This window comes from Aulonocara sp. 'chitande type north' Nkhata Bay, linkage group LG18 (assembly GCF_057382095.1).
Source record: "Aulonocara sp. 'chitande type north' Nkhata Bay isolate Kocher_YH1m ecotype deep benthic linkage group LG18, A_spYH_male_GT1.1, whole genome shotgun sequence".
Classification (NCBI taxonomy): Eukaryota; Metazoa; Chordata; class Actinopteri; order Cichliformes; family Cichlidae; genus Aulonocara; species Aulonocara sp. 'chitande type north' Nkhata Bay.
In genome coordinates, this window is record NC_141361.1 from 18,014,285 (window position 1) to 18,029,286 (window position 15,002).

General features: G+C 42.4%; 1 protein-coding gene across 7 annotated transcripts in view; it reads left to right on the top strand.

The window, feature by feature from the left end:
• adgrl2b.1 (adhesion G protein-coupled receptor L2b, tandem duplicate 1) overlaps nucleotides 1-15,002 on the top strand; it is a 93,205-nt gene that overhangs the window by 37,951 nt on the left and 40,252 nt on the right. For all 7 annotated transcript variants that reach the window (XM_086273515.1, XM_086273519.1, XM_086273516.1 and 4 more), the window contains exons 4-5: nucleotides 3,528-3,637; nucleotides 7,128-7,928. In XM_086273515.1, coding sequence (XP_086129641.1) covers nucleotides 3,528-3,637; nucleotides 7,128-7,928 — 911 coding nt within the window. The remainder of the gene's footprint in view (nucleotides 1-3,527; nucleotides 3,638-7,127; nucleotides 7,929-15,002) is intronic.

Below are 15,002 nucleotides of genomic sequence, written 5' to 3' on the forward strand. Positions count from 1 at the left end.
CAGAGTGGCAGTTTTTGCCAGTTTGGAAATTGCGATAGAAAGTATTCATCAACCGCCTGTTTTTCCACAACAACAACAAAAAACCAACTAACAGGAATCAAATGGCTTGATTTTCAGCATCTACATCAAAGTGTTTTGTCAAGTGAAATGTTTTGTTGTTCACGCAAAAAAGTGTTTGGATGAAAGATGCATGAAGGAACTGATGGAACCTCAGGTTTGTAGGTCACTTTAATATTCAGGTGATCATCCCCTCAGAGATGTACTGTAAATGGACGGTATGTCTGACCTTTCTCTCTGTCTGCTCTTCTCCCTCCGTATCTCAGTTGGCCACCAGCACAAATGCAAAAATACGCCTGTTTTGCTGACTTCCATTACCTTATTTCAACGGCCGCCCATTCCGTGACCTGTTACAAAATGCCCGAATAAAACTTTTACCAGATCAAAGGTGCAGCGTTTTCATGCGAGACTTAAAGGACTTTCATTAGATTGTGCTCGGTGCAATAAAGATTGCATGCAGTGATTTCAGCTGCAGTTTAAAACAGAGGAAGACTGTCAGGATGCTTTGCAGCAACACATCTGCTGTTCTCCAGAGCACTAGGACTAAAACTTAAAGCTGAATAAATGCCACAGTGGGTTCATTAGTATTTATATCCTTTACTTGAAGGTACACCGATCGATATTTTGTAGTTACAATGAATCAAGCGATAATGTGCAATGTGAAGGGTTTTCTCTTGTAACGATGAACCCTTCAGAGCATCGGCCCCCAACTCTCCAGTTATCCCTCCGTTCATCTTTTAACTCCTGGCTTTGGTTTCCTGGACTGCATCAGACTCACTGCACGTCTCTGTCTGTAACCACAGGCTGTATATAAATGATGGAAGTAGCCACCATGATAGTGAAGTCCCATTATGAGGCTTTGAAATGAGCATCTTGGCCATCTTGACGTTCTTAGACCGGATCTGGATCTGACAGAGAAATCGACCATCCATTTATCTATTCATCCATTTTCTTAACCACTTATCCAATTCAGGGTCACGGCAGAGCTGCAGCCCATCCCAGCTACAGGGTACACCCTAGACAGTCCATCATGGCCTCATTAAGAGAGTGTTTTTACTGCGGTCATAAATCAAGCGAGCAGCGGGGTCATTTCAGTACAGTTTGACCTCTTTTTGCAACCAGGAATCACCCACTACTGACCGACCATTATCCAAAATGCAAGTTTAAACGACAGCTACACTTTAGACAATGCTAAGGCACTTCCATTTTTATATACAGTCTGCATCTCCAACAAACGACTCAGTGAAACACACAAGTCCTCAGCTGGAGACCCATATAATTATAGCTGCAGGTAACAGAGACCAAAACAGCGCTTAAAGGACACCAAATGATCTCTAATGTTTCAGCGCTTTGTGTAGTTAGGCAGGCGTTTCTGTATTTTTCTACCCTTATTTGACCAAAAAGTGGGGAAAAAAACAAAAAGTGGCACCCACGCTACAGCTTTTAAGAGCAGATCGCTTTTCATTTAGAAACTCCTGCTTGTGTTTGGGTAATAAGTAGGTAGATTTTCTTACTTACTGACCCAGAAATAATGTCCACTGATTGCTGCTTTTGAGCTCTCTTAAGACCAGGAGTGCTCACCAAAAAGTGAATGCCAGCCCAAGGTTTACTCGTCTTTTACTGTTTTGCTTTGTTTTTTTTAAATCACTTTGCATTCTCTGCCTCCTCCGACAGCTGCACTCCTGTTTCCTTTGCCAGGTAGGGTTTCCAGCATCCGCTAATTCAGCTACCCGGGGAAAGTTCCTGATATTTGTGGAAAAATAAAAAGTGCTGTCCTGTTTCTGTTTTGGTTGTGCAGTCAAGCCTTTATTTCCTCTGGAAGATTTTGTACCACGTGGCAGACAGAACTCATCAAAGTGACTGTGCACGTAATGATAAGTTGTAATGATAAGCCCAACGCATGCAAGCATTGAAAATAAATGACTCACTGAAAAATGCTCACTTTCAAGGAATATGTTACTCTGCTGTGAATGTTTTTAGTGACTTGATATTGGTTACTCATCTATAGGCAACACCTAAATACGGTAGTTTTATCTCTCTGATATACTCTTGTAAATCCTCTGAAAATAAGTACAAGCACAAAATGAATTACACAAGCAATTTACAAATACCTGCAACCATATTACTTGATTAAATATACCCTCTATCACCGGGGCTGTCGTCGGTCCGGCTCATAAACTCATAACGTAGAAGTAGATCAAATATGTTGGGGTGCATTTTAATCAAGTGTGTTGTTCTTATCTGCCGTCAGTCAGTTCACATTTTGATGCAGTGACCCTTCTCCTTTGCAGCAGCCCTCTTGAGCATTCACTGCAGTGAAGCCACAAAAGCACCTCTCCTAAGTGCAGCTGGCAGCGTTAGTGTCAGTGATGTTGAAACCGTGGCCGATGATGCCGATGCTATTTGTTAACTCCTTAATGGGAGCCCCCACCCCCACACCGTATAACGTTTATAATCCATTAGTTTGAAGAAAATGGCTCTTGTTGTTAAGATGCATGCTCTGTCTCTTAATGCACACACATTTACCTTTACGTTCATTAATTCGACCAGAGCCAAAAAGTGCACTGTCATGGTTTCGTGTGGTTGCCGTGCAGCACGACTCCCATTTGCAGCGACAGGAAGCTTCTCGAATGACTAATGGTTCTTTGTCCGGTCTTCAAATGTACGTCCAACTTGAATTTGTGCTTCAGACCTTCTGAAAAATTTATCTGAGGCTTGCAAATTGCTTAATGTCCTATTTTGGTGCCATTTTCTGTCTTTCTTTCTTTCTGTCTTGCTTTTTTCTGGCTCGCCTCTGTCACTGGTGACATTCTCAATCCCTCCATCTCAGCAGAGCTTGATTGAAGTGGAGCCAATTTCAGCCTATGCAGTATTTAAACAAACTCAATCCACTGCTGTTCTTTTCCTTCCCCACCTCCCCTCCTTTTCTTCTGATTTACTCGAACTTTTTCAGCACCCAGAAACATCTGCTAACATGCACGCATACCGTCTCTGCAATCCGCACGTCAGACTCTGACTTAGGGACACCATTTCACACTGCAAGGCCTCTCATCGAAATGACGCTCTCGTGCCATGCAGAGGAGCTGCTGTTGCACTAGAGGCCAGCCATTCATGTCCACTGCATGTCACCGCCACCTGTCGCGTGTGTCTTAATGAATGTCTTCTCTTTCAATAGCGGTGCGAAGACTAATTCCTAACATGCCTTTAGCAGCTCTTTCGCTCTGTCGTTCATCACATCATGCTCATTTACTCTTCCTTAATGTTTTCATTCCTCTCTCTCTGTTTGCAAAGGTTTAAACTTGAGTGCATTTGTGACAGCTCCGGCTGGGATTTGATCAATTACAGTGTAGCTGTAACGATGAACTTTCTCCCCCCTCCCGGCCTCATCTTTGTTATTAATGTTATCTTTGAGGAGTGCTCTTGCTGTGGGTAGTCATGAAATCTCTGGTCAATCTTTTTTTCTTCTTTAGGTGCAACAACCGTACGCAGTGCGTGGTTGTCACTGGCTCTGATGTCTTTCCCGATCCATGCCCTGGCACCTACAAGTACTTAGAGGTCCAGTATGAGTGTGTTCCATATAGTAAGTACCGCTATCCAAATCTCATACTGAAATCTTACTGTGTGCAATTGAAAATGGTGTGATGTAACCGCTGTGTCTCATCATTTGCAAGTATTTTGCAGTTCGCCCTTACGGACGGTGCTCCCGCTGATGTATTTGAAACGGGATTGTAGCATTAATGACGCTAAGTTATGTTGAAATATGAAGTGTTTTGGTCATTTAAAGCTCCAGTTCACCCCAATAATGAAAACAAAAATCGAAATTACATTTAATGGAATCCACCCATGCAGGCCGTTTTAGACGTTTAAATCACCTTATTTGACATCCGTTTGACCCTAATTCTGGCTCTGGTTCCAAATAACTGGATTAATTAAAGGCTTCTTTTTTTTTTGTAATGACCATCCTGCCTTAGTCTTATTCGGGAAACATTCAAGAAGCTTTATTCCTGTTTTCACTTGACCCTGCCTGATAAAATAGCAACTCTCACTGCTGGCAGTTTGGTTAATGTTAAGTTTGCAAGAGCAAAAATGTCTTTTATGAAGCTGAGGTCCACCAGGCGTTCTCTGACAGGGTCAAACAAAATGTTACACGCAACGCACAAAAAGCAGATTTGAGTCTGGTTTCGGATCCATATATAAAGCCCCATCCCTGTCTGCAGCGGTGATGTATTTGTGCAGCACGCGGGACTGAAAAGTCGTAATTAAAGTATTTCAATAGCAAAATCTCTTTCAGGAGCAGAATTGCTGTTTGTCTGGATAAACCGCAGCGCTTACTGTCAAGAGTTATCACTGGAACTACTTTCCACTGAACAAACAGCCGTAGTAAAAGGTTCCCCCCCCCCCCTTTTTTTCCCCTTTTGTAAAACTGTCTCTTTTGTATTTGGCTTCTAGCAGAAATTTCAGCAGTTTTCACGAGCAAAACAAAACACCTACAAAAAAAAAAGAAAATAAAATCCCAAAACTATCTGCATGAGGCGATACCATTAGGAGTGTGGAAGAAAATATGTTTACTGGTAATTTCGTTGAGCTGACCTTCCACCGGTCTTAACTTGAGATTTGTTGTCTTTCGCCGAGATGTTACAAATAATTGGGTACACTGGTTTTTGCTTTTGTTTTGTTTTTTGCATTCATACAGTGTGTTCAGTCATTTAATTTGAGAACACATTGAATAAGAGGCAGATTAAAAATTAAAATGAATGTGCATCTGCTCTTAGATTAAACCAGAACTCATGTATTCAGCTGTGAAGTGTCTCTAGTATTCCATTATGAAAGTGGCTTAATTAAATCGCTTGAGAGTTGGTTGGTTTGTTTCTGGTGTCTAGTTTAACTAAATCTACCTTAAGAGTGTTATAGACTAGTTTATAAAAAGTTAGTCCAGGCTTCATTTAAATCCTTCGTATTTAAATTGATGAAATGTAAACATATTCAGAAATATTCACTCTTTTTTCTTCTTCTTCTTTCAAACAGACCTCCCTTTCACCTCCTGTCTAATCCCCCCGACTAACCTCTTTGCTCTTGATTTTTTTTTTCTCCTTCCTTTCAACATACGATCTCTCACATATTGTTTCCAGCCTCCCCCCACCCCATTCCTCTGCCCCAGTATATGCAGCTTCGACAGCCCACTAAAGAAACTCCATATTAGGCCGAATATCCATCAGTCATCTCATGTGCTGTTGCTCTCTTTGGCTCATTTGAGAGTTTGGTCTGTAACATTAGCACCGTGTCATGTTTTACGTGTGTGGGCGAGCGAGTTTGGAAGCGAGTTTTGATTTGTGTTTATAAAGTTTGAACAAATTCCACCCGCAGTCAATACAAGCCAAAAATAATTACTGTGCTGTTTCTCTAAGAATGTTATCCATCTAAATATGAGCCGAACTTTGAGATTTCTATTCTCCTGCCACTTAGGGGGAAGCATTTTTAGAGGGATTTGCTCTGCTTTTGCAGTGGCCAGTGCATTATTTTGTTGGCAGACAAAGACGACGAAAACGAAACGTTTAATGCACTGGAAAACACGGCGCGTAGCTCGTCTCTGGTCATATAACTTGTCTGTTTTTATATCCTAGGGACGAGAGGCCGTTTTCACTAACAAACATCCTTGTTTTCTTTCCCTCCTCCAGCTCTTCCTCCCTAAGCAGCGCTGCAGTTCATCTCATGGTCATTCCCTCAGACTAATTCTTCTCTTTGTACCTGATAGTTGACTCATGATAACCTTTCTCTCCCTTTTTTGCACTCTTTTTTTGCTTTCTTTTCCAATGCCTGAAATAGAAGTGGAGCAAAAAGGTAAATGAGTGGTCTGGTCCTTCCCTCCCCCTCCTTTGGCTCCTTGTTCTGTGGTGTTGAGTACAGCTCCCCCTTCACGTCTTCCCCCCCTCCTCTCCTGATTGCCTCTCCTGTCAAATGCTAAACCCATAGGAGGATTGTTTGCACCCACGGAGTCCAAATGGACACAATTTCAAATGACATCCGCGGTCATTAAACGTAGTTTTTCCCTGACAGTGTGACAGAAATCACCAACTGTCCGGTGTCGATTTGTTCCAGAACCCTGAAGAATCACTAGTTGTGTGTATATATTCTTATTTGGCTCAGTCGTAGTTTGCTTGGCCCAACTTCTGCTGCACCCATAGCACGTGATGTGAAATAGCAGTGATGGCTGAGTGAGATTGGCACAGGCTGAACAAAAAGTTTGAAGAAAAAAAACCAAACAGCGATTCACTGTGTTCCCTTTGTTTTTTGCTTTTTTAAAATCCAGAACCAATTAATTTAAAAGCAGCTAAACGGGAACCTTGCCATGGCCTCCCTCACCCATCAGTGGTTACTCTGTCTTTTTGCCACAGAAGTAGTGAAAATCCTTTACCACTGTTGCCTCCCCCCTCCCCTCCAACCTCCACTTTCATTTTTTACCTTCTGCTTTGCTGCCGCCACCACCACCATTAACAACCTGTTGTTCACTCCTATCGAAAGACGTGAAGCCCGTTACCCCTTATCATTTCGGTTTATGACCTCAGTCATGTGAGTATGCATGTGCAGTGTGTCCATATACCCAGCTGTTCGTGTGCCATTTGACATCACAACAGACTGGTATTTTTCGAAACAAGTTCCAATCGAAACACTGTGAACCCTACTTCTTATTTCCATTTCCCACGTCTTTCGTTTGCAGGATTTTTCCTTTTTCTTTGTGTTCTCATTTTTGTTTTGTTTTGTCCCCGTTAGGATGTATCAGCAGACCCCTGAGATGCAAGTTCTCTCAACCACACGTTTCTCATTGTGAACAATCGCTGTTGATACATGCATTTGTTTTCTTTTCTTTTTTTCCCTGCTCATTAGCGGTAGTACAAAAGCACTAGTTTAAAGATTCCTCCAAAATCACAGTCCCTGATCTTTTTTGTCCTGCACTCAAGTCGCACAGCAGCGAGAATGATGCCTGTCAAATAATACTGTTTTTTTTTTTTTTCTTTTCTCAAAAGTATATAAATTCTTGCCTTATTTTGTTTCACTCTCTTCTCTGTCACTAGTTTTCATTTGTCCCGGGACTCTGAAGAGTATCGGCGCCGCCACCTTCCTGTTTGAAGGCGAGCAGCAGGCCGGCTCGTGGTGCAAAGACCCGCTGCAGGCCGGAGACAAAATTTTCTTCATGCCCTGGACGCCATACCGCACTGACACCCTCATCGAATACGCCTCTCTGGAGGATTTAAAAAATGGTCGCCAGACGACCACCTATAAACTGCCGCACCGTGTCGACGGGACGGGCTTCGTCGCTTATGACGGCGCCATCTTCTTTAACAAGGAGCGCACGCGCAACATCGTCAAGTTCGACCTGCGCACGCGCATCAAAAGCGGCGAGGCCATCGTTAACAATGCCAACTACCACGACACCTCTCCCTACCGCTGGGGTGGCAAGACCGACATTGACCTCGCAGTAGACGAGCGGGGCTTGTGGGTAATCTACGCCACAGAGCAGAACAATGGCCGCATAGTGGTGAGCCAGCTCAACCCTTACACGCTCCGCTTCGAAGCCACCTGGGAGACGGCTTATGACAAACGCTCTGCCTCCAACGCCTTCATGGTATGCGGCGTGCTGCACGTAGTACGCTCCACCTATGAGGAGAACGAGAGTGAGGCGAGCCGGAGCCAAATCGATTACATCTACAACACCAAGCTGAGCCAGGGCGAGTACACAGACATCCTGTTCCCCAACCAGTACCAGTACATCACCGCTGTGGATTACAACCCCAGGGACAACCAGCTGTACGTGTGGAATAACTTTTACATCCTGCGCTACGACCTGGATTTCGGGCCGCCGGATCCCGCCGAAGGTGAGAGCTGCTTCATTGTTGTTTAGTCTTTGTCTAATTCTTCTATTGTTTGGCTGCAGTGTGGGATGTCACAGATGGCTGCCTTTTAATTTTGGATGCAAGTCAGGTGTGATATATAAAAAAAAAAAAAGCGTTGCATTAGACTTGGGGAAAGGGCTCATTTGCAGACAGAAATTACACATTCACCTTGGAATGAGGGATAGCTCCCAGTGGGGCTTGCATCGCAACCAAAAAAACAGCTCCTTTATTACCATGAGGCAAGCCGAGGCACTCCTTCCAGCTGAAGTTTGGACCCTATCAAATTCTTTAATCTCGGGCCTTATCCAAAACCATTATGAACACGGCCCTCCTGAACTCGCCTCTATTGCTGGGAATATGCTTGAGAGGTATTGTGCACAGTACGACACAGGTTATCCTCTCCCTCTTTACCTCGGGTTTTCAATTTGTTGCCATGGTTACCTCATCAACTTCACAGAGGCCATTTTTGCAACAGATCAGAAGATAATCGCTACCCTATTGTGGGATAATATTTTTTAAAAATCGCCAGACTGAGGTGTGGGATAGGGGTGGGTTTTTATAATCGATTCATCGATTAAAATCGATTCTGGCTTGGATAACGTAAAATCGATTCATTAAAATCCTGAATCGATTTTTTTAATATAAATTTATTTTGCCCGAAATGCCAGAATCTCTGGTGACATCTCACAAAATTTCAAGAACCACCAAACAGTTAAGACAGTAAATGAGAGCAGGAACACGGATTCTGCACATAGACTTAAACACACAGCGCGACCCGCGGATCAGAATCAGTGAGATGTCGCCTTTCTCACCCGACGGCAAGGACACGGTCGGGGCTGAAAGCCGACAGCTTGCTGATTCTGATGTGTCGGCGGGTCCAAGCTTTGTGTGCACGCCCTTTATGCGCCGATTCTAAAGCTGTTAGTTTGATCTCTCTCCAAACAATATTGACCGAACCAGCAGCAAAAGAAGATTCACATAAACATCGTCATGTATTCACTCTGACTTTTACTGTTTTGCTTCCACCGCGATGCACAGCTCTCTCTCTCTCCCTCTCTCTCTCTCTCTCTCTCTCTCTCTCTCTCTCTCTCTCTCTCCCTCCCTCTCTCTCTCTCTATCTCTGTACTTCAAGAACAGTTTCCCTTTCTTCATTATTCGCTTGCTTGTTACGCACAAGTCTACTGTTGTTTACAGCGCTGTCAGCCGCTGTTTTTTTCCCTTTTACATTCTTCCGAAAAGAAAACCTCATTTCTGCTGTTCAATACTGAACAAATTTAAACTTTTTAAAATTATTCAAAATGCAAAACGCTTAACCATGTCTCTAATAAAACCGCTGTAACTTCAGAGGTAATGTTCATATGTTGATTAATGGTTTTCTTTCGTTTTTGATGTACTGCAGAATATTTTTATAAAATCCCAGGCCAGGAAAATTACCTTCATGTTTTTCTGTGTTTTATCTTCAGCTACTTTGACACAAAGGTATCTGCTGTGACGCTCACACCTTTGATAAAGTCTTGCGTGTGTCAGCTTCCTTTTTATTGATACAAAAATATGTAAATGTACTGATCTGAATTATAATATTTCTGACTGTCAAAATATCCCAGATTTAAATCGAATCGAATCGAATTAAATCGAATTAAATCGAATCGTGGATCGAATCGATTCGGGACCTTGTGAATCGGAATTGAATCGATTCTAGAAATCAGTGACGATACCCAGCCCTAGTGTGGGAGACTTATGTACCACTCGGTGAATCACAAGCAGGAGAGTGGCTGGAAAGCGATTACGCCGAAGAATCTCGTCTCGGGGGCTGTGGGGTGGGGAGGGGGGGGCTTAAATTAATCTGTGAAGTGCGGAGAGGCGACATACGTGTCACCACACTGCGGCCTTACATCCAGCTGATAATGGGTTTAATTGCCTGACTGCTGCCATCTTATCCCATAAAGCTCGGCTTCTCTAAGTCTTCTGTATGAAGTGTGGAAAACAAGAATCTTGACCTGACTCGACGATACGTTAGAAGCTCAGGTTGCCCTCAGGCAGTGGTCCGGATTAGGTTATGATTTTTTAACTTCTGGATATTCGGGAGGGGCTACGCACAGCGGTGGGGGAAATCTGATTCCTGACCTGAGCTGTTGAAAAGTGGCGAGGGGGGTAGGGTGGGGGCGGTTTGCCGCTGACGTCTCAATGGAGGCTGTGTGCTCCTGAACTCTGGCCTCTTGTCAACACGTCTGTTTGTTTTCCCGCTGTTCCCTGGAATCTCCCCCGGCATGATAACTCGACACCCAAGGGAGGCTCCGGGTTTGTGTCTGAGTCGCGGAACAACCAAAGCCTCAATTAAGAGTATGTTGGAGAAGATATGAAAAATACTCCCAACTTTAATGAGTTCGTCATGCATGCAAACTGCCTGCTCAACTCCTCACGTCCTGATGTATGTAAATGTAATTAACAACTGAATTATCATAATTACCCTCCTTGTCTCAAAAGGAGTCTTGGGGAGAGGAGAAAAGTGGCCATCACAGAGCATTTTCAATGAAGGGCCTAATGTGCTCCCTCAGCTACTGCAATGGCTCGGTAAACATAAATGCCACTGAGGCCTGGTGTTGCCACTTGCTGCAGCAACAGTGCATTTAATCAAGAAACCCCAAAGAACATAGCTGTTGATTTCACTCATTATTCGAAGTGCGGGCTTCCTGCCACTGTTCCGTTATTGGGATCCAATCAGAAATGTGTCTTTGCAGCAGAACTTGTCAGTGTGGTTCATTAAGTGCGCCTTATGAGAACATTATGAAATGTTGCGAGCTCGAGTAGGAGAGAGGAGGCATCTGTAGATGCCAAGGCCAGCAGCAGCAGCATGCCAGATCCCGTGAATGGCACTTGAAAATAATTGGTTCTTGTTTATTAGGTTTTTTTCAGATTTACACCTTTAACTTCTTTACTGTGTAGCTATTAGGATTTATTGCTGCCCATGATATGCCGTTGAATTAAACAACCTATTCTGCAGGGTAATCTAATGGTGCTGAAATAATGTCTCTCTCTCTCTCTCTGAAACTGTGGGGCACTTGAGGCGTAAAGGAAATTAATTGTGCCCATTAAGATTCATCGACCACAGAGTGAAGTTACCTCGAACACCAAACCCAATGTATCTCTCTCCTTTTTAGAGCTCGTGTAATACAATGAACGTCGGTGTCCTTTTCTGTCAGAAGCATCAACCTTGGCCGTAGTGCTCATCCTACAGAGGCGCTGAAACGCTAGCAGGATTAGGGGTTTATATTAAGTTGTTTTTTTTGTTTTTTTTTAGCAAACTGATCAAAGCAGAAAATAATTGACCTTAGCAACTTGTCTATATTTCCTTTACCTTGTGTTGGTAACAGTGCAGGTTTCTTAATTCGGGCCCCGGGTTGAGGTGATTAGCTCGGATCATTCCCCAAATCGATCGCTATCGCCTATTGCTCTAAATAATTTGCGCAAGTTTAGAGGAAACTTCTATGCTCTGCTAATGCGTTGAGAACACGAAAAGCTCTGGTCAATATCTGGAGAGTCTACCTTCTCAGTGCCCGTAGTTACAGAACCAAGAGGGACAGCGGTAATGTATTCTCTGTGATGTGCAGAGACATTAGCGGATTTCAGTCCGAACAGCTCAGAAGTCAATCAAAAGGACCAGTAATTGCAGAAAGCTTTTCATGCGAACAAGGAGAGAAAACAGAAAATTAATTTGTCTTTTAGGTAGCATCGATTTGAGGTCTTAAAGACAAGAGGCATAAAATTATTGGCTTTATCCGAAACGCTTAGCTCCTTGGAATAGCATGGTAGCAGTGAGCAATAAGTGGGCTCTCTGCTAAATTACAAAACAATTATTATCATATCCTGCATGCGGCGCATATCTGTCGGCTAAATCCAGCTGTGCGCCATGCTGCACTTTGGTTTGCTTTCATATCTCAGAACGACGCCTCCAGGTGTGCCTTCAAGACGGAGGACATTTATAGATGTGTCATGCACTAAGCCTGTGTTCCACCCTCTGATGCATGATGTTTGGCAACAGAAATAGGGGCTCCAGAGAATGAGTCGGGGATTTGGAACAGCTCTAATTGTTCTGCTTGGTGGATTATGACAGGAAAACTTTTTTCAGTGGACCTTATAGGCCTATATGACAGAGGGTTTTGGGGTGTTTTGCTCAGAGTGTATTTCTGTCTGCGCATATATCTTCCTGTCTGCATGCATGTGTCTGTATTGTGAGCCGCTCTGCCATCCTTCTGACTCAGACTGTCAGGTTGTGACTGTGCTATGTCTGCTGCTCCACGGTATTCAGTTTCAGGCCTCATAAATTACCCCACACAGACATAGGATATGTCGGGCAGAGCCTTTTTCTGTCTTCTGTTCTTTAAAGAATAAGTGTCAATAAAGCAGTCAGCCCTGCAACAATTTCATAATAACTCCACTTTTTGTGCTTTTAGGAGGAATAATGACATGAACTTTGGCATCGGATCAGAAAGTACACATGGATTGTTTTGCGGTTTTTTTTGTACCCTGCATGCCAAGCTCAAGTCACGAAAGCTTGAATCAGGCAGAAGAGCATTAGTGCATATAAACAGCCTAATGCAAAATTCATGACTTCTGGGATTTGTTTCTGTCATTAATTACCAGCAGTGGCTTTAGGTAAAGAGGCAAAAAACCAACTGTAGCTTCTGCGTGGCTCTTTTCCTCCCCCTCGCTGTGGAGTCAGGCCAATCAAACCACACATGGATACACGAGGACCCCCACATGGAGTCACGGTGGGCTAAGCTACCAGCTGCTGGCTGCAGTCTTATTTTTACCCATCAGACTGTACATTATTTACCGTGCTTCCTTCTTCCATTCATTACAAATCTATCAACTCATATAGCTCCGAAAAGGAATCCTGGTAATGCAAGGATGATTTCTAACCGATGGCAATGATTTCCTTTCAGCTGTGTGGGTCTGTTTGTTCGTCTACTGTGAGGATTAGCCTTGTAAGTGATTCAGCTTCAAAACTGAAAGCAATTAAAACAGCTTGATTTGACTGCAGCTGTCATTGCTTTTCCCTTAATAGCAAGTATTAGGCAGCTTATGATGCATTTATTCTGGTGTCTATCTGGACAGGTACATAGTTTTTACTGCTCTCGCTCGATGTGTGTAATTTGATATGGAAAAAAAAAACAAAAACCCAAAAACACGCTGTTTTAGTACAGCCGTGTCAGCTATAAAAGCAAGGACAAACAGAGTGTCTAGACCTCTGATCATCTGATTATGGTTTAATATTTTTTGTCATCTTCCTCTCGGATACGTAAATGACTCTGGGGGGCTATAAAGTGATAAAACTAATTCTGTTCCATCTCCAGTGTCTTGATGGATGATCTTGCATAATGGTTTTCCTTCCTTTTAGCTCTGTTTTAATTTACACACTCTGTTTTGACACTGGTGACAGTCATTTTTCAAGCATTCAATCTCAAACTCTTCCATTATTTACAAGAGGTATTATTCACCATATGTCAACAGTATGCCTTTGGTGTCAGATTGCCCATAAAGAGCGACTTCGCTGCCTCTCGAGAGAAATGGTAGCTAATTGGTGCAGCCCTCTCTTGGTTGAGTGCTATCAGAGGACACAGGGCTCTTACTGGAGGGGAATTTGCTCTTTGCAATCAAAGGAAAATTGTAGCGAGCATGGTGCACAGACATCAAAATAACCCCTCAGATGCATCGACATCTGATAAGCACATTACTGGATGTACTACTGAATAGATATTTGATGTTCTTGGTGTTATTCTCAGTCACATTGTGATATGAAACCCAAGACATGATGACTATAAGCAGCTACAAAGATGGTATCACGTCTTTGATTAGAATAAAAATCGCTCTTGACATCAGAGTACCACTCCTAATTACAGTGATACGAGTCCATGACTCTCCCTGACAGTCTCTTACAAGAGACAATGACCATCTAATAGTAAATGATGTATATGATCTAATAGTATGAAAAATATTTAGGGATGCCGGCTGCTATAGAGCTGTCGAAATTTGCACCCTGTGCCCGGATAATCAATTTAAAATGCACATGAACATAAACGAATATGACGACCCACAAACTCTGAATCCTTTTTTATAATTTCTCAACGTTACAGATGTGATGATCTTCTCTTTTTTTAAAAACCTTGGGCATTTTTCTTTTATATTAGGGAAGCTATAAGCAATTTAATCACTAATAAGAATAATCAAGTTACAGCTCTGTGTTGGAATACTGAACTGGGAATGCTTTATTGTTATGCGAGGGTTTTGACTCATATATTTGAAATGGCATTGTGTGATGAGTCATATAATCAATTAAGTGATTAACAGAAATAAGTCTGAAGCACTTATTATTAAATATTCATGACTAAATGAGTATTTGTATTGAATTTTTGCACATTTAAATCTCAGCTAGTCTGCTTCAGACTGTGTTGGAGCTAATTGATTGTGTTTGATTTGTTACAAAATCTGATTGGCATTAATTTAAAAAAAGCTATGTTAAAATATGGTAAAAATGCTAAAATAAAATAGTATTAAATAAATAATTGAGCTGTTTTGGTTCACGATGTGAATACGTAAAAGCATCGGAGCCATCAGTTTGAATACATAACATTTAATCACATCTTAAAGCTTAACCATTGCTTAAAATAATCGTTGACAGATTAATTCTGTCAATGATTTTCTCCTAACCTCATCATGGTTTTTCCTTTTCTTTTTTTTTTTTTGCTGCAGATCTAAATTGATTAAATCATACAATTGAAAACAAACAACGTTTATGAAAATGGAAAACAAACAGAATATAAATACCGAAAAGCAAACTAAATAGTTCTCAGTACAGGGTAATAAGTTTGGTGCTTTGGTCTCTTGAGTTGGAGAAACAGCGTCTCAGGAGCAGGTTAATCAGGTGAAGCAAGCATGCTGTTACAGCCAGATGCATATTAGAGCTTATATCAGCCTGTGGAAAAGCACAAGTTTGCTCAGGTATGGAGAGGTTTAATATTCTGAAACCTAATTACACTTGCCCTTGTATTGCATTAT